Source organism: Notolepis coatsorum (assembly GCF_963971535.1).
Source record: "Notolepis coatsorum genome assembly, chromosome: 4".
Taxonomy (NCBI): domain Eukaryota; kingdom Metazoa; phylum Chordata; class Actinopteri; order Aulopiformes; family Paralepididae; genus Notolepis; species Notolepis coatsorum.
In genome coordinates, this window is record NC_140168.1 from 182,782,076 (window position 1) to 182,806,906 (window position 24,831).

The 24,831-nt window shown below is 48.6% G+C and overlaps 1 protein-coding gene across 1 annotated transcript in view; it reads left to right on the forward strand.

Moving 5' to 3' along the window:
• The window catches only part of chd3 (chromodomain helicase DNA binding protein 3), a gene marked incomplete at its 3' end in the record, with an annotated part of 171,320 nt that overhangs the window by 18,512 nt on the left and 127,977 nt on the right, over positions 1-24,831 (forward strand). The window contains 5 exon segments of the mRNA XM_084313205.1: positions 1-110; positions 1,159-1,291; positions 3,454-3,629; positions 15,040-15,312; positions 16,652-16,855. The exon segment at positions 1-110 is cut by the window's left edge and continues 30 nt beyond it. Of these exon segments, the coding sequence (XP_084169331.1) occupies positions 1-110; positions 1,159-1,291; positions 3,454-3,629; positions 15,040-15,312; positions 16,652-16,855 (896 nt within the window).

Genomic DNA, 24,831 nt, shown 5'->3' on the forward strand with positions numbered 1-24,831 from the left:
CTCGTGTCCAGGACAAGAAGAAGACCGCTGCTGCCGCCAAGGCTAAGAAGATGGCACCCATTCGTATCAAGCTGGGCGCCATCGGCAACAAGAGGAAGAAGAGCTGCTCTGTGGGTGTCACTGTAGGGTTTATATATAAACTACCAACAACAATGGATGGATGGATGGATGGATGGATTGTGGATGGATGGATTGTGGATGGATATGGATGGATGGAGGGATGGATGATGCATGGATGGGTGGATGGATGGATTGTGGATAGATGGATGGATTGATAGATGGATGGACAGATAGATGGATGGATTGATAGATGGATGGACAGATAGATAGATGGATTGATAGATGGATGGACAGATGGATGGATGGATTGATAGATGGATGGACAGATAGATAGATGGATTGATAGATGGATGGATAGATGGATGGATGGATGGAAAGATGGATGGATTGTGGATGGATGGATGGATTGATGCATGGATAGATGGATGGATGCATGGATTGATATATGGATGGATTGTTGATGGATGCATAGATGGAAAGATGGATGGATTGTGGATGGATGGATGGATTGATGCATGGATAGATGGATGGATTGATGCATGGATAGATGGATGGATTGATGCATGGATTGATAGATGGATGGATTGTTGATGGATGCATAGATGGATAGATGGATGGATTGTGGATGGATTGATGCATGGATGGATAGATGGATGTATGGATAGATGGATGCATGGATTGATAGATGGATGGATGGAAAGATGGATGGATTGATGCATGGATAGATGGATGGATGGATAGATGGATGCATGGATTGATAGGTGGATAGATGGATGGATGGATGGATGGAAAGATGGATCGATTGTGGATGGATGGATAGATGGATGGATGGATTTAAGGATGTACTGTATGTATGAATGGATGGATTATGGATGGATGGATTGATTATGGATGGTAGATGGATGCATGAATGGATTTAGGGATGTATGAATGTATGTATGGATTAATTATGGATTATGGGTGGATTGATTATGGATGGATAGATGATGCATGTATGGATGGATGGATGTCATTCTTCGGTCCTCAATCTCTTCCTTTTTTCCCCCTCGCCTCCTCGTCCATCTGTCTCCCCCCCCCCCCCCCCCCCCCCCCCCCCAGAGTGAGGAGGTGGAGGAGGAGGAGTCGGAGCAGGAGGACTCCAGTGTCCACAGCTCCTCGGTTCCCTCCGACAGCTCTGGCCGCGCCAAGAACAAGAGCAAGCCGGCGCGACCTTCGAAGAAAAAGAAGAAGCGTAAGACAGGACTTCTCTATCACTGCTTGATGAGAGGAGAGTGTCACATCTCAGTCCACCTTTCAAGATCTAAATCAAATCACATTTATTTGTATAGCCCGAGATCACATGGATTTTCCCCCATGGGCTGTACAAGTCGTATTGTACAAGTCAAGAAGAAACATCACAATAGATCAAGAACAAAAACCACCATGAAATTCAAATATGCGACACTCCCAGACTTTCCCCAATGAAGATAAGGAACGACTCAGGAGAGAAACCCCAGATGGGCTGTTCAAAGGGGATCCCCCAACAGCATGTCAGTGATAATATAGTGTTGCTATGGATGATATATGGATAGATGGAAACATGTCCCATGTGTAGGAGGCATAAACTAAGACTAATCTATGTCAATGAGCTTGATTTTAGTCAACGTCACTTACCTTGACCCATCAACCTCAGGGCTTTCCCTGGGATCTTCAAACAAGAGTGAGCTAAGTCGTAACTAGGGGGGGGTCTGAAGGGGGGCTGTGTCCCCCACCCGGGAGGGGGAAAAAAGCCATTTGCTGTAATTTCCTGCAATTTAAAAACACAATTTCAATAAAATAGCAAAGACGAGGGTAACTTCCAAATAAGTTAAGTTCTATGTTATTTATTATAATTCACAGTATAATAAGTTACTCCAACTTTGAGTTGCATTCTGTGTATGAAAGGTGCTATATAAATTAAGGTTATTATTATTATTAAGTAACTCCAACCCGCATGTCAGACCAAAACAAAAAAAAGTAAACAAAGTGCAGTACCAAGCGGGGCTGAGATAGCTGTCTTTAAATAACCTCAGCTTTCTGGGAAGTCATGTATTAAAGGGATATGCCACAAGATCCTAATTACTTATATAAATCTGTTTATTTGCATTTTTTACATTTACAAACTTCAAAAAAGATTTATAGAAAATTAAACATAAACACCCGCAACACTGCTTTCCATCTTGAACATTCATGCTAAGACACCAGTGTTTATAACAGGAATGTCCTACCAGACACCAGTGTTTAGAACAGCCAAGAACAGCAAATGTAAAAACTAGAGGTGGGCATAGATACATTCTTTTAATCTAGATTAATCTATCTGCAATCCTGGATTAATCTAGATTAAAATGTCTAAAAAAAAATCTGCCAAAGGCATTCAAAATATGTGTGTTCTACCCAAATAATGACCAGAAGTAAGTCCTTACTTTTTCTTTCCTCCTTATGTTTCTCAGGCCAGGTGGCCCATTACACCATGAGCCCATCTCCCATTTCCAAAATGCATTACAGACTGTTTGAAAAAGCTGTTTTGCTATGATAATTGGTAATGAAATATCAAAATAATGTTCAATAAGATGTACTTGTGTTTAATAAGTTGTTTTATTCAGAAGTTAACACAAATAAATAATATTACCAGTACAGTACAGTATCTAGCACACTCTCAGGAACAAAACAGAAAGAAGCATTTCAAACTTGAACTATGTGACATGGCTTGACTCAATCAGTCCAATCTCTATTTCTCCTTCTTCCACCAGTCACTCAGGTAGACCAGCTTGTTTTATGTAGCAGTGTCTACTTATAGTGCCTATAATATTTTTCCCGTTGGGTGCCAGACAGGGCCAAACCCTGCCAATGCAAATCAACTGCTCCAGTGGAGTTGCTCAGTGGCCAATGGTGTCAACTGTGGTTGTACTGGCCAGCTCCCAGGTGTGAATGGAACTGTGTGAATGTGAAGCAGGGCGTTCCTGAAAAAGAGCATCTGTGCTCAGCGAACCTACCCTGGGTAAATTTTAGATTAACTGCGTCAATTATATTATCGCGCGATACTAGTATCGCGTTAACGCAGCACGTTAATGCCGTTAACGGCCCAGCTCTAGTAAAAACATTCATGAACTGGTTATAGGTAGAATCACTGTGTGGCAAAATATAAATGTATTTATATGAAAATGTTTGAGATTATTACTTTAAATACAGTTTTATAAACTCAAGCTTTTACCTCTTCTTTTGTCTCTCGCTCATCCCTTTGTCTGTCTGTCTGTCTTTTTGCTTGTCTGTCTGTCTGTCTGTCTGTCTGTCTGTCTGTCTGTCTGTCTGTCTGTCTGTCTGTCTGTCTGTCTATCTGTTTGTCTGTCTGTCTACATCCCCCCCCCGCCTTTCCAGTCCCAGGTGAGGAGGACGGGGACGGCTATGAGACGGACCACCAGGACTACTGTGAGGTGTGTCAGCAGGGCGGGGAGATCATTCTGTGTGACACCTGTCCCAGAGCCTACCACCTGGTCTGCCTGGAGCCAGAGCTGGAGAAGGCCCCCGATGGCAAGTGGAGCTGCCCGCACTGCGTGAGTACAACATGCGATACAGAGTTCCTGTCATGAGGAAGGTGGATTGATTGTTTGATTGATTGATTGATTGGTACAGACAATCTTTCTTTGTTTTGTAACTCACATACTGCATTGATCTGCGAGCGACAAGGTTTCCAGAAGTTAAAGCCACTAGTATAGATAACATTCAGCCACTAGATGTCGCACTAGAGCACCATCATTTATCCAATCAGGTGCCCACGTGGGGGAAATGGGAAGTTGGGAGGGGATACATGCACGCAACATGTAAACAACAACATTCATTTTGGACCCTCAAAAACATTTTAAATGATAAATTCATTAATCAATCATAAAAGCAATACTTTTATTAGGCACCTTTAATTTTTTTTTATTATTATTCACATGAAACAAGACAACACAATAACCACAATCACAATACTCAGAACTTCACAGAAAATAACAGAAACAATAATAATACAGAAATAACAAATTATAAAGACAAAAAGAAGGGAAAACAGAATTCAACCTATTACATTTCAAGGGGTACTATCTAATAAATAATTGGCCTTTCCCAGTATTCAGCACCGCTTACCGGCCGTGTGGCCCTATATTAATAAAACTATATCTCTAATTTTCAAAAGGCCACTCTCCCAACCCACCTCACAACAATCACCCTATGTGACAGATGCCACCGGGTCACACAGTGGTTGGAGCCCAGCCTCAAAACGGCCTAAGGTCCTGAGGAAGAAAACGCCGCTTTTGATCACACGATCAGAAAACAAAACAAGGAGCCTTCTTGAAAAACAAAACCTACAGAGGTGTTCCATAGACTCACAGGAACCGTTTAAAAGTGTTCAAATAGTGAAGAAATAGCTAAATAGCTGCCCCCCATAAAATCCCTAGTTAAATTCAAGACATCACAAAAGACAAGACAGACAAGACATTTCCTCCTCCCCCTCCCACGAGACCGCCGGACTCCCCCGAACAAGCACCCCAACCCTGCTCAGCCGCACACGGCGGTCCTGACCTTCTCGGCTGTTGCGAACCATAGGTCAATCCCAGCCTGCCCCACCCCAATCACCCGCGCCGTGGATATCTCAAGATAAATCACATCCAACAGTGTTAGGGACCAGTTAATCACTGTGAGCTTCTCAGGCTCCTTCCATCTCATTGCTAGTAGCTTCTTCGCTGCTGTGACGCCCGCTAGGACAACCCTTTTCAGTTGTACGGACGCGGGTAGTGTCGTTATATCGTTCAGGAGTAGCGTAACAGCTGTGAGTGGGATAGTTAAGCCACACAAATTTGAAAGTTTGTCCGTTATTGACCTCCAGAAGCGGGCCACTGGTGGGCAATCCCAATACATATGCATATAAGTGCCAGTGGCCTTTTGAGAGCACAAAGTGCACCGAGAGTCGGTTATCAGTCCCATAGCAAATAGCTTCCTAGGTGTAAGATAGGTCCTATGAATATAATTAAAATTAATTTGCTGGTGATTGGGGTTGCGGGAAGACAATGCCACATTTGCCCAAACATCATCCCAGTCAAACTCGGGGTCCAACTCCGGGATATCCACACGCCAGATTGTATCCAATGATACATTTTTATACGTGGATTGAATTAAGTGCGTATAAAAGTCTGAGACAAACCCTCTGGAGGTCGTCCTGTCCACTATGAGCCTGAGGAAGGGGTGTGGTTGCAAAGCTTGAGCCCACGGCACGCCATGCGCCCTCAGCGCTGACCTTAGTTGAAGGTAAAGAAAGAAAGACTCGCCGGGAAGATCATAAAATTCTCTTAAAGGGGAACTCCAACATTTTGGGAAATTAGCTTATTTAACATCTTCCCTGGAGTTAGACAAGAAGATACATACCTTTTTTGTCTCTGTGCGTGCATTTTAGCTTTGGGAATAGATGCTCCGTTAGCATAGCTTAGCTTCATCACTGGAAGTGAGGCAGGACAGTAGCCTTACAGTGCCTTACAGTGTATTGCAAGGTCTGACATTGACCAAACTTGATATGCATGACCTTGGTGGGCTCTAGGTCAACTCCTGAAAAGGGGGTCAATGTCAGACTTTGCAATCAAAAGTTAGGGGGCTAATAACCCTTGCCATAATTTCAGTGCGCCCCCTAACTTTTGATTGCAAGGTCTGACATTGACCCCCTTTTCAGGAGTTGACCTAGAGCCCACCAAGGTCATGCATATCAAATTTGGTCAATGTCAGACCTTGCAATACACTGTAAGGCACTGTAAGGCTACTGTCCTGCCTCACTTCCAGTGATGAAGCTAAGCTATGCTAACGGAGCGTCTATTCCCAAAGCTAAAATGCACGCACAGAGACAAAAAAGGTATGTATCTTCTTGTCTAACTCCAGGGAAGATGTTAAATAAGCTAATTTCCCAAAATGTTGGAGTTCCCCTTTAAGTCCTGAAACGCCCGAAGGCCGTTCTTATCATAAATATCCTCCAGAGTATGAACTCCCCTCTTTTGCCATTGAGGAATACTAACCGGCTTATGCCCAACAAGTAGTTGCTGATTATTAAAAATTGGAGAGTCCAGGTGCCATGGGCATTTAACCCCACACGACTTCTGTACATTACGCCACGTTTGGATCACGTGAGTTATGATCGGTCCATACCTCAGTCGGCATTTCGAAATAGGGACAGTGGAGTACACTACATCCTGCAATCTTAGCGGTGAAACCGCCGCCGATTCTAAGGTGCGCCAAGATACAGCCTCAACAGGGTCTAGCCAGCACATCAGAGGTCTCAGTGAAAAGGACCAGAAATAAAGCTTAAAATCAGGGATTGCGAGGCCCCCATCTTGTTTTCTACGTTGAGTAGTAGCCCTTTTGATTCTCGGGCGTTTGTTATTCCAGATAAACTTAGATACCATCGATTGTACCTTGCGCCAGTGGTCTATTGCAGTGGTTCTCAAAGTCGGGGTCGCGACCCAAAGGTGGGCCGCGAGCAGCCACGGGTGGGCCGCGAGATGATTAAAAAAATAAAAATAAAAAATAAAAAAAAATATTTTTTTAATTTTTAATTTTTAATTTTTTAATTTAAATTTTTTTTGTCAGGCCACTGAACTTAGAAGCAGGACAGGACAGTGTTTCTAGTTGTATTCAAAAATTTTATTCTATTGTATTCTAAAATGTGACTATATGGTTTTATATTAACTTAATAAATAAACAAAAACGAAAAATCTACTTATTTCAACGAACATTTCAAACTAAATAACAGATTATGCACATAAAACGCTGAAAACAACCGAAGCAACAATAGTATTTTAATGAGGCTATTATTATTATCATTATTATTTTGCAACAAGTTAGCCCTCTCATAAATAGCACATATAAATGAATAACTAACTTGAACTAACTTAATAGGATTGAAGTGATATTTGGCTTAAAAAATCGGTCACCTGGCAAAAAAAAAAAAAAAAAAAGCTAGACGATGTGCATTGGGCCGCGGCTCTCTGACGCCTAATTTTCTGGGCCCCGGCCTGAAAAGTTTGGGAACCCCTGGTCTATTGGAGGGGGCAGGGGGAGCATTGAGCTAACAAAATTTATCCTAGGCAGGACGTTCATTTTGATTATGGAAGCCCGGGCTTGTAAGGAGTTAGGAAGGGACGACCACCTGTCTAGATCCTGGCGTATTTTATCATAAGTACCCGTGAAGTTGTACTTAGTAGTTTGATTCAGCGTGGGGAATATCTCTATGCCCAAATATTTAAAATGTTCTACTATGGGGATATCAGCTGGTAGTCATACCGCCTTGGCCAGCTCATTAAGAGGTAGGCAGGCTGATTTGTTCCAGTTAATCTTAAAGCCTGACATTTTACCAAAGTCGTCGATTATTCCCAATAATTTCGTGGCCGACCGGGAGGGGTCGTCCATAAAAATCAGCAGGTCATCCGCATAGAGAGCAATTTTGTGTGGAGTATTATTGACCATTATGGGGACGATGTCCTCCGATTGCCTAATAAATTGGGCCAATGGTTCGAGGGAAAGCGCGAACAGTCCTGGGCTCAGAGGACAACCCTGTCTAGAAGATCTGGAGACTGGAAAGAGTGTGGAACAGTTTTTGCCTGTCAGTATCATCGCAGACGGCAAGGCGTACAGGACTTTAATCATATGAATAAAACTCTTTCCAAGACCCATAACCTCAAGTACCTTCCACAGGTATGACCACTCAAGTCTGTCAAACGCCTTCATGGCATCCAAAGACAGAACTGTGGACGGAGCTGTATTGTCTTTACTGTTATCGATTACATGCAACAGCCTCCTAAGATTATCTGCAGCGAGTCGCCCCGGGATAAAACCAGTTTGATCGCAGTGTACCAATACCGTCATAAATCTCTGCAGGCGGCGGGCCAGCACCTTGGCAAACACTTTTAAATCGGCCCCGAGAAGACTCAAGGGCCTATAGCTACCACAATCATTGGGATCTTTGTCCTTCTTGAGAAGTAAGGAAATCAACGCCATGTTGACATCTCTTGAGAACTCCCCTTGTTCGATAGCATAATTGATCATATCGAGCATCAATGGACCCAGTTGGTCCCAGAAAGCTAAATACACCTCGGGTGGAATACCATCCCAGCCTGGTGTTTACCCCTCTGCATTTCAGCAATCGTCTCCCTCAATTCCATAAGAGTGATCGGTTTCCCCAGTTCCTTGGCCTCTTCCTCAGAAATGTGGGGTATCTCAAGCCCGCCAATGAACGATTCAAATTTAGAGTCGTCGAGATTAACCTCTGAGCTATATAACTGTGAGTAAAACTCTTTAAAAGTGTCGTTGATCTTTTTCGAATCAGTAGTGACTGTACCCTGTCTCGTCTTGATCGAGGGGATATCCGAGAAATGATCATTCGAGCGTATTTTCATTGCCAATAGATGGCTAGGCCTGGAGCCGTGAAAGTAGTAATTTTGTCTTGTCCTATGTATCAAGAACTCAGACTGTTGTTTAAGTATGGAGTTTATTTCTTTCTTGACTATCTTACGTTGTGTGTTTAGTCGTTCACTATAGTTAGTTTGCAAGGATGCGTATAGGTCCACATATAATGTTTCCAGTCCTTCTAATTTTTTTTACCGGGATTTTCGCAAATTGGAGGCGAAAAGTGTGACATGACCCCTGATAAATCCTTTCAATGCGGGGTCTTCGACCGTGCCAACGTTGATCTGCAAGAATTCAGCTAGTTTACTCCTGAACTCAGAACAGAAATCATCGTTCTTTAACAAGGTTGAGTTAAAACGCCATCTGGGAGCTCTCGTGGAGAGCCTGCCAAAGGTTGCCGTAAGGAAAATCCCCTTGTGGTCCGAGAGAGCCAGGGGAACCAATGAGACGTCGAAACTATCAAACATATTAGGGGACGCGAATGCATAGTCTATTCGAGAGAAGGTTTTGTGTCTGGCTGACAGGTGAGAGTAATCCTTGAGGGTGGGATTGGATATGCGCCATAGGTCTGTGAGCCCAGTGTCCTGGGCCCACATCCTGAGGGCCTTAGAGGACCGTTGTTGGTCGCTTGTTTCAGAGGACCCAGACCTATCCATCTCCGCATCCCAGCACGCATTAAAATCGCCACCCACAATGAGAGCGTATCCAGTAAGTTCCAACAAATTCTTCGTGATTGTATTATAGAACGCTGAATCAAATGTGTTAGGGGCATACAATGCTATTATTGCCATCTTCCTATGAGAGAACTCAACTTTTGCTATAGTAATCCTTCCCTCCGTGTCCGACCATACGTCCAGGACTTTGATATCAAGGTTACGTCTTGTAACTATGACGACTCCTTTCGTCTTATCATCGGCTGAGGATGAGGAGATAACATGATATTGTCGATTTGCCAGCCTTGACACATCACCTACCAATAAATGCGTCTCACTAAGGAGAGCAATGTCAATCTTTCTTCTCTTCAATAACCAAAGGACACTGGCACGCTTGTGAGGGGCGTTAAGACCCCCAGCGTTCCAAATTAAAATATTCAATTTAGCCATGGTCGAATTTGTCTAAATGCGTAGAGAACATACCAGTGCAGCTAGGCTGAGGCTCGAGGCGCTGATCCAGGCGGGCCCAGACGGTCAATCTCAGGAGTTCAGAGGAGGAACAATCACACACATATAAGACAACAGTACATAAAACACAGAACAATACCACCCCAGTTACAACCCACCCTCTTTCTACTCTAAACCCTAACCCACCCGTCCTATTATTAACCCTCCTATACCCACTCTCCAATCCCCTCCCTATGCCCCATCCACTAAGGATGGTCATCTTCCTCTCATCACCCACTGGAGTCATGGATCCAATAAGACGCTCTCCACTCCGACCCCCCTCTAGATAAACCCCTGATTAAACCCCCACTAGTCCAATAAACACAAATAAAAATAAAAATTAATCTCAATAAAGATATCGGTCGAAAACCACCGTGAGCCTTGGCTCTAACACGAGACAACTATAATGGAAAAAATAGCCATTATTATATAATAACTCAACATCAACCCTGTGATCATCTACTTCCGAGTCTGCGTATCAATGTCGCAACGTTATAGCATAAATGGATAAAGGAAAATTCAAAACAGAATCAAATTAAAGCATACCAGCAGATAGTCCAAGGCAGGATCGGATCTCAGTTAAATTGCGCATACAGATGTCATTAAAACAGCGACAATAAAGGGGTCCCCACACGGCGAGCGATTTTAGCCAGGCGACCGATTTTTTTAGCGAGCCGACAGACAGAATTGTATCGCCTTCATTGTTATGAATGAGAGAACCCACACGGCAGGAGATTCTGAAGCGACGGTCGCGCAGCTATTTCTGTCGCCTCGCTCAAAATCGCCTCGATCCTATTTTTGGAGGCGACGGCAGGCAGGACAATGAGGAAATAACATGACTTCTACAGTAGTTCTACTGGTGTATCATTTGTACACCATTAATGTATCATTCAATACATTCATTGATCAATAACCTCTGTATTATTACCATGCTACTTATGTTCATTATTATTAATGGGAACAATTTAAATAAATAACGTTAGTTTGAGAAGCTGTAGTGACCGCTTGTCATTAACTAATAAATGAACAATGCGCCACGATGCATCTACTAGTGTTTTTATACTCGGGTAACAAAAGAAGTTGTGGATGTTGACAGAGTTTAATGTCCAGGCTGCAGCTGATGTAGTTTGTAAGGTTTATTGTCCAAAGAAAATTATGGTTGAGAACAAAACAGTTTGCGTCTTCCGTGAAAAATACACTCTCAGCAGCTGCATAACAATACTTGTCCAATCGTTGGTAATGAACGTATCGTAGCGATCAGGCATGCAGTAATGTCAGGAAGAATGAGGAGAGGTTGTATTCGTATATGGTGGTTTAATTCCAGCTCAATATGGGTTTTACAGGTTAATATTCCCTCGTAACGCGCAACACAGCTACCTGCTAGTGCTAGTGAAGAGCTGCTAATATGCTCACTTCACAACAACATGACGTCCGGTCCCGGCGGTCCGTCCTCCTATATCTCCCGGGGGGAAACAAGTAACCACACCCCCAGCTAGACAGAGCGACGGTCGCCTCTGGTGTGGGGGGATAAGCGATTGTCGTTGAGCAACAGGCGATCGCATCGCCAGGTGACGTCTGTCGCCCGCCGTGTGCAGACCACTTAAGAAGAAAAGGAAAGAGGGTTATGGCTAAAGTGCAAGCAAAGCTAAACCTGACCCAACCTGTTATCATATATTTTGTATGTATATTCGGTCGAGAACCACCGTGAGCCTTGGCCCTAACATGAGACAACTATAATGGAAAAAATAGCCATTATTATATAATAACTCAACATCAACCCTGTAACCATCTACCTCAGAGTCTGCGTATCAATGTCGCAACGTCATAGCATAAATGGATAAAGGAAAATTCAAAACAAAATTAAATGAAAGCATACCAGCAGATAGTCTAAGGCAGAATCGGATCACATTTAAATCGCGCATACAGATGACATAAAAACAGCGACAATAAGAGAAAAGGAAAAGAGGGTTATGGCTAAAGTGCAAACAAAGCTATACCCGACCCAACTGTTATCATATATTGTATATGTATATTCAACCGACCTTCTACTATTGGAGCCCAAAGCTCAAAACATCCTGGATATAAAAATAAAAGCATACAAGAAGTTAGTTAAGGACCCGATCACCATTGAATTGTGCAAACCGATGTCACTTTGAACAGCAACAGCAACCAAAATACGTAAACATTATCGGATCACGAAAGTCTTGACGCGGGCGATAGACACAGCCCGCTAGCCAGCCCGAGGCCAGCGCGTAAGCTAGTGATGAATCCGGCTAGCACGCTAGAATCTGTCATGTACATTGTTCAGTTAGCTCGTTAGCCTCCATAGAGCTCGGATGGGCAGCGGATAGTTAGCCTGTCTGGGCCTGATAACAAGCAATTGTGAGTAGTCCGCCCTAACAATGTATTTAGGTCCACAACGCCAAGCCACTCACCCGACAAAGCTATCAAGCCACCGTCTCGACCAACCCCCCGAGATATTCCTCCGCTTTGGCCAACGACCAAAATGAGCGACGGTCATCGCCCTTACATAGCACAGACAATCTTGCGGGGCGAATAGCGTAGGCCTCAAGCCCAGTTTCCATAGCTTGGCCATGACCAGTTTGTATTCGCCCCTCTGTGCCTGAACCTCTGGTGTGAAGTCCTCGAAAATGGCCACTTTGTGATTGTCGAGACCCAGATCCCCCCTTCTGGCCCGGGCCGACTGCATGATGAGTTCTCTCTGCTGTAGCCTGTTTAGCTTGACAATGATGGGCCTCGGCTCCTTGCTCACATCAGGACTGGTCTTGCCCGCTCTGTAAGCCGACTCACATAATGGCGGGTCGGGAAGGACATCTTTCCCCAGTATTTTCTGCTGCAGCTCCGGCATGTTCTCCGAGAGACGTCCTCCCTCACTGCCCTCCGGTACACCGACAATCCTGATGTTGTATCGTCTCTCCCTGGACTGCATTTCCCCAATTACCGACTGTAATTTGGCGACGTCAGCCTGCCTAGCCAGCAGGGAGGACTCCAGACCCGCCACCTCAAAGTCCGCATGGAGTTTGGTCACGACCGAGAGAATTTCACTTATCTCAGGCGAAAGCGAGGACGGGCTCGGTGCCATTTTGTCGGCTGTAGCGTTCATGGCTCTGGTTCCCTTCGACATCGTGAAAAGTTGAAAAAAGGTCGTTGAAAGTAGTAGATGCTCGACCACTCAACAAAAAGACCAATAACAAATAAAAATAAAATAAAGTCTAGTGGGGTGACAGTGTTTTCCGCACGATAATAGGGAGCTCCCGTGAAACACGTCTCACCCCATGAACGCCTGGCTCCGCCTTATTACGCACCTTTCTAAAAGATCTGTGGATGTATTTTCTTTCTTTTTTTATGATTACTTTCCATAAAATGTTTTACTTTAACACTTTGAGAGCCAGCCATGCGGAGCGCTAAAAGGCTCCGTATGCCAGCGTCCACTTCAATGATAGAGCTCTCATATTTGCAAACGCATAAACTATGTCTTAAATTATGTGTGTGTAATCTGGCCGTCGCTTATCAATGACTTGTTTGCAGTCAACATTGTTGAAACGGATTGTTTTTTAATCGGTTCATTTCCGTTTTATACCATTTTGAAAAACGCTAGTTTTTTTAAGTTTCAGGAAAATATAAAGATTCTGTCATAATCGCCCTTTACTGGAATATTCTGGAATACACAAAAAACGTTGTAATTTTTCAGCCTATTTATGAATCGTTTTCAAATAAACGCTAGATTATCGATAGTATATGTGTGCTTATGCACGCTAGAGAAGCGAGCTGAAAAATCTATTCTCTCATTTCCTGATCAGCACACACACACACACGCACACACACACATGGGGCACATGTTGATATCTCTGTGAAAAAAGTTCTAATTATCCTGAGACTGGTCAAATAGATTCCTTACCTCAGATCAGATGTTCTCCAAAAAGATGATTCCAATTCCTGATCGCCATTCCAAATATCGATCGCGTTTATTGATCCAACGCTGGCTACTGGAAATATGTATTCCACACTGTTTTGGGGCTCGGCAATGAATCCGATCCTCTCGGATGACTTGCTTGAGAAGTCAAATGAGGACACTGGATTCCCCCCCCCCCCATGTGTTTCATGCAATCCATTCCAAAGGGGTGCAGTACAACAGGGAGAGACGATAGGGGGCGGTATTTTCCCAATGGAGCTCAGAGAGAGTTTGCAGCACTAACGTGAGACTAGATTGATGAAATATGAATTCAAATCGCTAATAAAAAAAAAAAAACGAGATTTATCATCGCTGGCACTCAACGGTCGGCATGAACTAACGATAAATCTCGTCGCTGGCACTCAAAGTGTTTAACAGTCATTATTTTGGATGACTGTGAACATTGCCCTATTTCACTATTCCGTTGCTATGGTAGCAGAACATCTCGGAGGGGGGTTAGCAAGTCAAATTGCTATTGCAACAGGATTGAGATGATTTTACAAATAGATTTTTACAATCACTCAAACCCAAATGAACATTTGGCAACATTATGAATGATGTTTCAAACAACGGCTCTTCTTGTTTTCAGCGAGAGCCAGCTGTGTTTACCCTCCTCTCACACGCAACAGCAATATGCCTTCTGTTCCCATGGTAACGTCAGAGCCGTATTAATCCTCGCCGTGTCTCCAGTAAAGATTATAGATCTGTGGAATAATGTTCCCCTCCCTCCAACATCTCCCAGTCATTCCAGCCCCCCTCCCATTCCACCTTTTGTCTCTCATGCCCCCCCCTTTCTCAACCCTCTCCAGCCTCCCCCAACCCATGTTTTCCCCCTCCTCCTCCTAACTCACCCCCCCCCCCCCCTCCTTGACTCCTCTAATCCAATCGTCCCTCTCACCTGGGCGTAGCCCATCTTCTCTGACTATATAGATCAACATTTCCCTCGTCTCAGGGAGCCCGTTATGAGACCCCCCCCCCCCGGCCAGGGGTTTCGCTAGGGCCTCTCAAGCCAATGCTCCTGGGTTGTAAGCTAAATAAACCTGTGTTTAACTACGTCTACATTTGTCTGAGTACATCATTGATCCGGGTAAATTCCCCGATAGATCATACAGGCCTTCAGTATACCTGCTTTTATCTATCAGTCATGAAGTGGCAGGGGGGGGACAAGGAGAACGGGGGAGATCACACGCATCAAAAGCCCCCGGGCCGGTATCCAACCTAGGACGTTGTGGTTACACGGCATGTACCGTAAGGACACCCCCCAGATATGGTAAATGGTAAATGGCTGCTTTTTTATATAGCGCTTTTATCCAAAGCGCTTTACAATTTGTTACTCACATTTAAGGGAATTGAACCGGGAACCTCCGGATTGAGATATGACCCCTCCCCTCCTCCCCCCCTTCTCAGGAGAAGGAGGGCATCCAGTGGGAAGCGAAAGACGAGGACATGGAGGAATTCGAGGAGGAGGCGGAGGAGAGGGCGGTGCCGGAGATCGTCCCAGAGCTTCTGCCGGCCGGCGTGGAGGAGGAGGACGATGACCACATGGAGTTCTGCCGGGTGTGCAAGGACGGAGGGGAGCTGCTGTGCTGCGACACCTGCACCTCCTCCTACCACATCCACTGCCTCAACCCCCCCCTGCCGGAGATCCCCAACGGGGAGTGGCTGTGCCCGCGGTGCACGGTTAGTCACTGCCAATCTGCTAGCTTCTGTTTTTTTTTTATGTTGATTCGCAGACTGGTAAAGCCAGTACACACAGACCTGTTCACTCTATACGTCAGACTCAGTGTGTGCTAGGGCTGAGCCCAAACGTTCGAACGTTCTGACCTTCGTTCGTTATGTTGGCATTCGAATTCTAAATCAACATTCGAATTTTTTATTCAACACTGTGTGTTGTTGTAGCCACCGGGTAAATCGCGATTTTTTATTAGTTTGTCATGACAAACCAATTACATAATCCAACATATGTGTAAAGGCACAACATATTCCAGTTAACGGTATATGTTTTTAATGATTTGTTACGGCGCAATCAATACTTCCATGCGTTCGGGACCTCCATGTTTTGGGGGTATTCATCAGAAAAATCGGATCCGGGATTCGGCTCCCATCAGTCGGGCAAGAACTGCGGGTTTTCAGCCTCTCTCCTCTCTCCTGGAGCTTAAGGGGGAGCCGCGCTCGGCCAATCAGAGAAACGCGGAAGGCGCTCGGCCAATCAGAGAAACGCGGAAGCGCATGTTGGTTGCCGAAAGTGTTCACGCTCCAGGGACAGGCGAACCCTCACAGTTGTAGTATTAATATGTACAGTGATACAGGTATAAAGACACTATGGTAAGTAAGTCATACTGGCCAGCAGCGTAACTAGTAAAAGTAGGTAAGGGATATGTACAGATATAGTCAGATATTTAAAAATGATTACAGATGATGTAAAATGATGCAGGTATGTACAGATATATGTGGATAGATATATATACAGTAAGAAGTGATATATATATATATTTGGTATATACAGCATTATTGTACATCCTATCATGATGATTATTTTGATTGATATATATAATATGAGAACGTCACATGATGACGACTGTTCTGTTTCACCTTTCTTCTCAACCAAAAGCTGCCTTTCTGTCGTCTTCTACAAGTTACCAAAGACGTTTAAAAATAACTGTCGAAACGCGCCTCCTCCCTCTCAACCCGAGCTGGAGGGAGGGCTTTTCTTACTGAAGGAAGGGTGCGCTGTGTTTTACAACACCAGACAAAAATGAGAGCAACACGGCATGTGGCACAATAATCGTTTCATCTCGATTATCTTGTCTTCATGACCGCGGGATCGTAATTGAAATGGACACTCGTTTGATCGGCCAGCCCTAGTTAGAAGTGAAGTGCACAGTTACAATGGAGCTGTCTCTGTAGATGAGACGTTGCCGTTGCTCAAGGTGCATGCGATGGCATTTGACGACACATAATGCATTTCTAACAGCGTCAAAGTAAAGTTCCTTTCTGTGTTTGATAACCCCCCCCCCAGTGTCCGCAAATCAAAGGGCGGGTCCAGAAGATCCTCCACTGGCGGTGGGGTGAGCCCCCCCCTCCCATCCCTGTGCCGCCCGCTCCAGATGCCCTGCCCGATGCCCCCCCGCCCCCTCCCATGAAGGGCCGGCCAGAGAGGGAGTTCTTCGTCAAGCTGACCGGGCAATCCTACTGGCACTGCTCCTGGATCACTGAGCTGCAGGTGAGAGAGAGAGTCCTACTGGCACTGCTCCTGGATCACTGAGCTGCAGGTGAGAGAGAGGCTGGCACTGCTCCTGGATCACTGAGCTGCAGGTGAGAGAGAGGGTCCTACTGGCACTGCTCCTGGATCACTGAGCTGCAGGTGAGAGAGAGGGTCCTACTGGCACTGCTCCTGGATCACTGAGCTGCAGGTGAGAGAGAGGGTCCTACTGGCACTGCTCCTGGATCACTGAGCTGCAGGTGAGAGAGAGGGTCCTACTGGCACTGCTCCTGGATCACTGAGCTGCAGGTGAGAGAGAGGGTCCTACTGGCACTGCTCCTGGATCACTGAGCTGCAGGTGAGAGAGAGGGTCCTACTGGCACTGCTCCTGGATCACTGAGCTGCAGGTGAGAGAGAGAGAGGAGAGCTGCAGGTGAGAGAGAGAGAGCTGCAGGTGAGAGAGAGAGGAGAGCTGCAGGTGAGAGAGAGAGGAGAGCTGCAGGTGAGAGAGAGAGGAGAGCTGCAGGTGAGAGAGAGAGGAGAGCTGCAGGTGAGAGAGAGAGGAGAGGAGAGCTGCAGGTGAGAGAGAGAGAGGAGAGCTGCAGGTGAGAGAGAGAGGAGAGCTGCAGGTGAGAGAGAGAGAGGAGAGCTGCAGGTGAGAGAGAGAGAGGAGAGCTGCAGGTGAGAGAGAGAGAGGAGAGCTGCAGGTGAGAGAGAGAGAGGAGAGCTGCAGGTGAGAGAGAGGAGAGCTGCAGGTGAGAGAGAGGAGAGCTGCAGGTGAGAGAGAGAGGAGAGCTGCAGGTGAGAGAGAGAGGAGAGCTGCAGGTGAGAGAGAGAGAGGAGAGCTGCAGGTGAGAGAGAGGAGAGCTGCAGGTGAGAGAGAGAGAGAGAGAGGAGAGCTGCAGGTGAGAGAGAGGAGAGGAGAGCTGCAGGTGAGAGAGAGAGAGAGGAGCTGCAGGTGAGAGAGAGAGAGAGGAGAGCTGCAGGTGAGAGAGAGAGAGGAGAGCTGCAGGTGAGAGAGAGAGAGGAGAGCTGCAGGTGAGAGAGAGAGAGGAGAGCTGCAGGTGAGAGAGAGGAGAGGAGAGCTGCAGGTGAGAGAGAGGAGAGAGCTGCAGGTGAGAGAGAGAGAGGAGAGCTGCAGGTGAGAGAGAGGAGAGGAGAGCTGCAGGTGAGAGAGAGGAGAGCTGCAGGTGAGAGAGAGGAGAGGAGAGCTGCAGGTGAGAGAGAGAGGAGCTGCAGGTGAGAGAGAGAGGAGAGAGCTGCAGGTGAGAGAGAGAGGAGAGCTGCAGGTGAGAGAGAGAGAGAGAGGAGAGCTGCAGGTGAGAGAGAGAGAGGAGAGCTGCAGGTGAGAGAGAGGAGAGGAGAGCTGCAGGTGAGAGAGAGAGGAGAGCTGCAGGTGAGAGAGAGAGAGGAGAGCTGCAGGTGAGAGAGAGAGAGGAGAGCTGCAGGTGAGAGAGAGGAGAGCTGCAGGTGAGAGAGAGAGAGAGAGGAGAGCTGCAGGTGAGAGAGAGAGAGAGGAGAGCTGCAGGTGAGAGAGAGAGAGGAGAGCTGCAGGTGAGAGAGAGAGGAGAGCTGCAGGTGAGAGAGAGAGAGAGAGAGAGGAGAGCTGCAGGTGAGAGAGAGAGGAGAGCTGCAGGTGAGAGAGAGAGGAGAGGAGAGCTGCAGGTGAGAGAGAGGAGAGCTGCAGGTGAGAGAGAGAGGAGAGCTGCAGGTGAGAGAGAGAGAGAGAGGAGAGCTGCATGTGAGAGAGAGAGATGAGAGCTGCAGGTGAGAGAGAGAGAGGAGAGCTGCAGGTGAGAGAGAGGAGAGGAGAGCTGCAGGTGAGAGAGAGAGGGAGAGCTGCAGGTGAGAGAGAGGAGAGCTGCAGGTGAGAGAGAGAGATGAGAGCTGCAGGTGAGAGAGAGGAGAGCTGCAGGTGAGAGAGAGGAGAGGAGAGCTGCAGGTGAGAGAGAGAGGAGAGCTGCAGGTGAGAGAGAGAGGAGCTGCAGGTGAGAGAGAGGAGAGGAGAGCTGCAGGTGAGAGAGAGAGATGAGAGCTGCAGGTGAGAGAGAGAGGAGAGGAGAGCTGCAGGTGAGAGAGAGAGGAGAGGAGAGCTGCAGGTGAGAGAGAGAGAGGAGAGCTGCAGGTGAGAGAGAGAGAGGAGAGCTGCAGGTGAGAGGAGAGGAGAGAGAGCTGCAGGTGAGAGAGAGAGAGAGGAGAGCTGCAGGTGAGAGAGAGGAGAGCTGCAGGTGAGAGAGAGAGAGGAGAGCTGCAGGTGAGAGAGAGAGAGAGAGGAGAGCTGCAGGTGAGAGAGAGGAGAGCTGCAGGTGAGAGAGAGAGGAGAGCTGCAGGTGAGAGAGAGAGAGGAGAGCTGCAGGTGAGAGAGAGAGAGGAGAGCTGCAGGTGAGAGAGAGGAGAGCTGCAGGTGAGAGAGAGAGAGGAGAGCTGCAGGTGAGAGAGAGGAGAGCTGCAGGTGAGAGAGAGAGAGGAGAGCTGCAGGTGAGAGAGAGGAGAGGAGAGCTGCAGGTGAGAGAGAGGAGAGGAGAGCTGCAGGTGAGAGAGAGAGGAGAGGAGAGCTGCAGGTGAGAGAGAGAGGAGAGCTGCAGGTGAGAGAGAGAGAGGAGAGCTGCAGGTGAGAGAGAGAGAGGAGAGCTGCAGGTGAGAGAGAGGAGAGCTGCAGGTGAGAGAGAGAGAGGAGAGCTGCAGGTGAGAGAGAGGAGAGGAGAGCTGCAGGTGAGAGAGAGGAGAGGAGAGCTGCAGGTGAGAGAGAGAGAGGAGAGCTGCAGGTGAGAGAGAGAGGAGAGCTGCAGGTGAGAGAGAGAGAGGAGAGCTGCAGGTGAGAGAGAGAGAGGAGAGCTGCAGGTGAGAGAGAGAGAGGAGAGCTGCAGGTGAGAGAGAGAGGAGAGCTGCAGGTGAGAGAGAGAAGAGAGCTGCAGGTGAGAGAGAAGGAGAGCTGCAGGTGAGAGAGAGAGAGGAGAGCTGCAGGTGAGAGAGAGGAGAGCTGCAGGTGAGAGAGAGAGAGGAGAGCTGCAGGTGAGAGAGAGAGAGAGAGAGGAGAGCTGCAGGTGAGAGAGAGAGAGGAGAGCTGCAGGTGAGAGAGAGGAGAGCTGCAGGTGAGAGAGAGGAGAGCTGCAGGTGAGAGAGAGAGAGGAGAGCTGCAGGTGAGAGAGAGAGAGAGAGAGGAGAGCTGCAGGTGAGAGAGAGGAGAGAGAGAGCTGCAGGTGAGAGAGAGAGGAGAGCTGCAGGTGAGAGAGAGAGGAGAGCTGCAGGTGAGAGAGAGAGAGGAGAGCTGCAGGTGAGAGAGAGAGAGAGGAGAGCTGCAGGTGAGAGAGAGAGAGAGAGGAGAGCTGCAGGTGAGAGAGAGGAGAGCTGCAGGTGAGAGAGAGAGAGGAGAGCTGCAGGTGAGAGAGAGAGAGAGGAGAGCTGCAGGTGAGAGAGAGAGAGAGAGAGAGGAGAGCTGCAGGTGAGAGAGAGGAGAGAAGAGAGCTGCAGGTGAGAGAGAGGAGAGCTGCAGGTGAGAGAGAGAGGAGAGCTGCAGGTGAGAGAGAGAGAGGAGAGCTGCAGGTGAGAGAGAGAGAGGAGAGCTGCAGGTGAGAGAGAGGAGAGGAGAGCTGCAGGTGAGAGAGAGAGAGAGGAGAGCTGCAGGTGAGAGAGAGGAGAGCTGCAGGTGAGAGAGAGGAGAGCTGCAGGTGAGAGAGAGAGGAGAGCTGCAGGTGAGAGAGAGAGGAGAGCTGCAGGTGAGAGAGAGAGAGGAGAGCTGCAGGTGAGAGAGAGAGGAGAGCTGCAGGTGAGAGAGAGGAGAGCTGCAGGTGAGAGAGAGAGAGAGGAGAGCTGCAGGTGAGAGAGAGAGAGGAGAGCTGCAGGTGAGAGAGAGAGGAGAGCTGCAGGTGAGAGAGAGAGAGGAGCTGCAGGTGGGAGAGAGAGAGGAGAGCTGCAGGTGAGAGAGAGAGAGGGGGGCTGCAGGTGAGAGAGAGAGAGGAGAGCTGCAGGTGAGAGAGAGAGGAGAGCTGCAGGTGAGAGAGAGGAGAGGAGAGCTGCAGGTGAGAGAGAGAGAGAGAGAGCTGCAGGTGAGAGAGAGAGGAGAGAGCTGCAGGTGAGAGAGAGAGAGGAGAGCTGCAGGTGAGAGAGAGAGAGAGGAGAGCTGCAGGTGAGAGAGAGAGAGGAGCTGCAGGTGAGAGAGAGAGGAGAGAGCTGCAGGTGAGAGAGAGAGAGGAGAGCTGCAGGTGAGAGAGAGAGAGAGGAGCTGCAGGTGAGAGAGAGAGAGGAGAGCTGCAGGTGAGAGAGAGAGAGAGAGAGAGGAGAGCTGCAGGTGAGAGAGAGAGGAGAGCTGCAGGTGAGAGAGAGAGGAGAGGAGAGCTGCAGGTGAGAGAGAGAAGGAGAGCTGCAGGTGAGAGAGAGGAGAGGAGAGCTGCAGGTGAGAGAGAGGAGAGGAGAGAGCTGCAGGTGAGAGAGAGGAGAGGAGAGCTGCAGGTGAGAGAGAGGAGAGCTGCAGGTGAGAGAGAGGAGAGCTGCAGGTGAGAGAGAGGAGAGCTGCAGGTGAGAGAGAGAGGGGAGCTGCAGGTGAGAGAGAGAGATAGAGAGTAGAGCTGCAGGTGAGAGAGAGGAGAGGAGAGCTGCAGGTGAGAGAGAGGAGAGCTGCAGGTGAGAGAGAGAGAGGAGAGCTGCAGGTGAGAGAGAGAGATGAGAGCTGCAGGTGAGAGAGAGAGAGAGAGCTGCAGGTGAGAGAGAGGAGAGGAGAGCTGCAGGTGAGAGAGAGAGAGAGGAGAGCTGCAGGTGAGAGAGAGAGAGGAGAGCTGCAGGTGAGAGAGAGAGAGAGGAGAGCTGCAGGTGAGAGAGAGGAGAGGAGAGCTGCAGGTGAGAGAGAGAGAGAGGAGCTGCAGGTGAGAGAGAGAGAGGAGAGCTGCAGGTGAGAGAGAGAGAGGAGAGCTGCAGGTGAGAGAGAGAGGAGAGCTGCAGGTGAGAGAGAGAGAGGAGAGCTGCAGGTGAGAGAGAGAGGAGAGCTGCAGGTGAGAGAGAGAGAGAGGAGAGCTGCAGGTGAGAGAGAGGAGAGCTGCAGGTGAGAGAGAGAGAGAGGAGAGCTGCAGGTGAGAGAGAGAGGAGAGCTGCAGGTGAGAGAGAGAGGAGAGCTGCAGGTGAGAGAGAGAGAGGAGAGCTGCAGGTGAGAGAGAGAGGAGAGCTGCAGGTGAGAGAGAGAGAGGAGAGCTGCAGGTGAGAGAGAGAGAGGAGAGCTGCAGGTGAGAGAGAGAGAGGAGAGCTGCAGGTGAGAGAGAGAGAGGAGAGCTGCAGGTGAGAGAGAGAGAGGAGAGCTGCAGGTGAGAGAGAGAGAGGAGAGCTGCAGGTGAGAGAGAGAGAGAGAGAGAGGAGAGCTGCAGGTGAGAGAGAGAGGAGAGCTGCAGGTGAGAGAGAGAGAGGAGAGCTGCAGGTGAGAGAGAGAGAGGAGAGCTGCAGGTGAGAGAGAGGAGAGCTGCAGGTGAGAGAGAGAGAGGAGAGCTGCAGGTGAGAGAGAGAGAGGAGAGCTGCAGGTGAGAGAGAGAGGAGAGCTGCAGGTGAGAGAGAGAGGAGAGCTGCAGGTGAGAGAGAGAGAGGAGAGCTGCAGGTGAGAGAGAGGAGAGGAGAGCTGCAGGTGAGAGAGAGAGGAGAGCTGCAGGTGAGAGAGAGAGAGAGGAGAGCTGCAGGTGAGAGAGAGGAGAGCTGCAGGTGAGAGAGAGAGGAGAGCTGCAGGTGAGAGAGAGGAGAGCTGCAGGTGAGAGAGAGAGAGAGAGGAGAGCTGCAGGTGAGAGAGAGGAGAGCTGCAGGTGAGAGAGAGAGAGAGAGAGGAGAGCTGCAGGTGAGAGAGAGGAGAGAGAGAGCTGCAGGTGAGAGAGAGAGGAGAGCTGCAGGTGAGAGAGAGGAGAGCTGCAGGTGAGAGAGAGAGGAGAGGAGAGCTGCAGGTGAGAGAGAGAGAGAGAGAGGAGAGCTGCAGGTGAGAGAGAGGAGAGCTGCAGGTGAGAGAGAGAGAGAGAGGAGAGCTGCAGGTGAGAGAGAGGGAGAGGAGAGCTGCAGGTGAGAGAGAGGGAGAGGAGAGCTGCAGGTGAGAGAGAGGAGAGGAGATGCAGGTGAGAGAGAGAGAGAGAGGAGAGCTGCAGGTGAGAGAGAGAGAGAGAGGAGAGCTGCAGGTGAGAGAGAGAGAGGAGAGCTGCAGGTGAGAGAGAGGGAGAGCTGCAGGTGAGATAGAGAGAGAGGAGAGCTGCAGGTGAGAGAGAGAGAGGAGAGCTGCAGGTGAAGAGAGAGGAGAGCTGCAGGTGAGAGAGAGAGAGGAGAGCTGCAGGTGAGAGAGAGGAGAGCTGCAGGTGAGAGAGAGAGAGAGGAGAGCTGCAGGTGAGAGAGAGAGAGAGCAGGAGAGAGAGAGAGAGGAGAGCTGCAGGTGAGAGAGAGAGAGAGGAGAGCTGCAGGTGAGAGAGAGAGAGAGGAGAGAGAGAGAGGAGAGCTGCAGGTGAGAGAGAGAGAGAGGAGAGCTGCAGGTGAGAGAGAGAGAGAGAGAGAGAGGAGAGCTGCAGGTGAGAGAGAGGAGAGCTGCAGGTGAGAGAGAGAGAGAGGAGAGCTGCAGGTGAGAGAGAGAGAGAGGAGAGCTGCAGGTGAGAGAGAGAGAGAGAGGAGAGGAGAGCTGCAGGTGAGAGAGAGAGAGAGGAGAGCTGTAGGTGAGAGAGAGAGAGAGAGAGAGAGAGAGAGAGGAGAGCTACAGGTGAGAGAGAGGAGAGCTGCAGGTGAGAGAGAGAGGAGAGGAGAGCTGCAGGTGAGAGAGAGAGGAGAGCTGCAGGTGAGAAGAGAGAGAGAGAGAGCTGCAGGTGAGAGAGAGAGAGAGGAGAGCTGCAGGTGAGAGAGAGAGGAGAGCTGCAGGTGAGAGAGAGAGGAGAGGAGAGCTGCAGGTGAGAGAGAGAGAGGAGAGCTGCAGGTGAGAGAGAGAGAGAGAGAGGAGAGCTGCAGGTGAGAGAGAGAGGAGAGCTGCAGGTGAGAGAGAGAGGAGAGCTGCAGTGTGAGAGAGAGAGAGGAGAGCTGCAGGTGAGAGAGAGAGAGGAGAGCTGCAGGTGAGAGAGAGGAGAGAAGAGAGCTGCAGGTGAGAGAGAGAGAGGAGAGCTGCAGGTGAGAGAGAGAGAAGAGCTGCAGGTGAGAGAGAGAGGAGAGCTGCAGGTGAGAGAGAGAGGAGAGGAGAGCTGCAGGTGAGAGAGAGAGAGAGAGAGAGAGAGAGAGAGAGAGAGGAGAGCTGCAGGTGAGAGAGAGAGAGTAGAGCTGCAGGTGAGAGAGAGAGATAGAGAGTAGAGCTGCAGGTGAGAGAGAGAGAGGAGAGCTGCAGGTGAGAGAGAGAGAGGAGAGCTGCAGGTGAGAGAGAGAGAGGAGAGCTGCAGGTGAGAGAGAGGAGAGCTGCAGGTGAGAGAGAGAGAGAGGAGAGCTGCAGGTGAGAGAGAGAGAGAAGAGAGCTGCAGGTGAGAGAGAGAGAGAGGAGAGCTGCAGGTGAGAGAGAGGAGAGCTGCAGGTGAGAGAGAGAGAGAGAGAGAGGAGAGCTGCAGGTGAGAGAGAGAGAGAGGAGAGCTGCAGGTGAGAGAGAGAGGCGGAGGGATTCAAAGAGATTTAAAGGTCCCATGCATTATAAATGGCCCTTTTCCAGTGTTTAGCATTGTTTCCTAGAAATTGGGGATTATATCAATGTGGTCTATGTCGTTAATTATCATTATTGACTCATCAGTCTAGTCTCGAGTTCACAAGATCTTCCTCACTCAACTAAGCTGTTCTGATTTGATGGTATAGCTGACGTGAATAAGGTACTGATTTGCAGTAACACCCCCTCTATGGTTGTAGCGCATAGTAGTGTAACCCGACACTTCCTCAAACGGGTTTTGACAGAGAGGCAGAGAACGAGAGGGAGAGAGAGAGAGGGACCGGTGGGACCGTGTGCAGAAGTGTGTGTAAAAATGTGTGTGCGCCATCTCTCTCCCTCGTCGGAGCATTTACACACAAACTTGACTGCGTGTGTGTCGAGGACG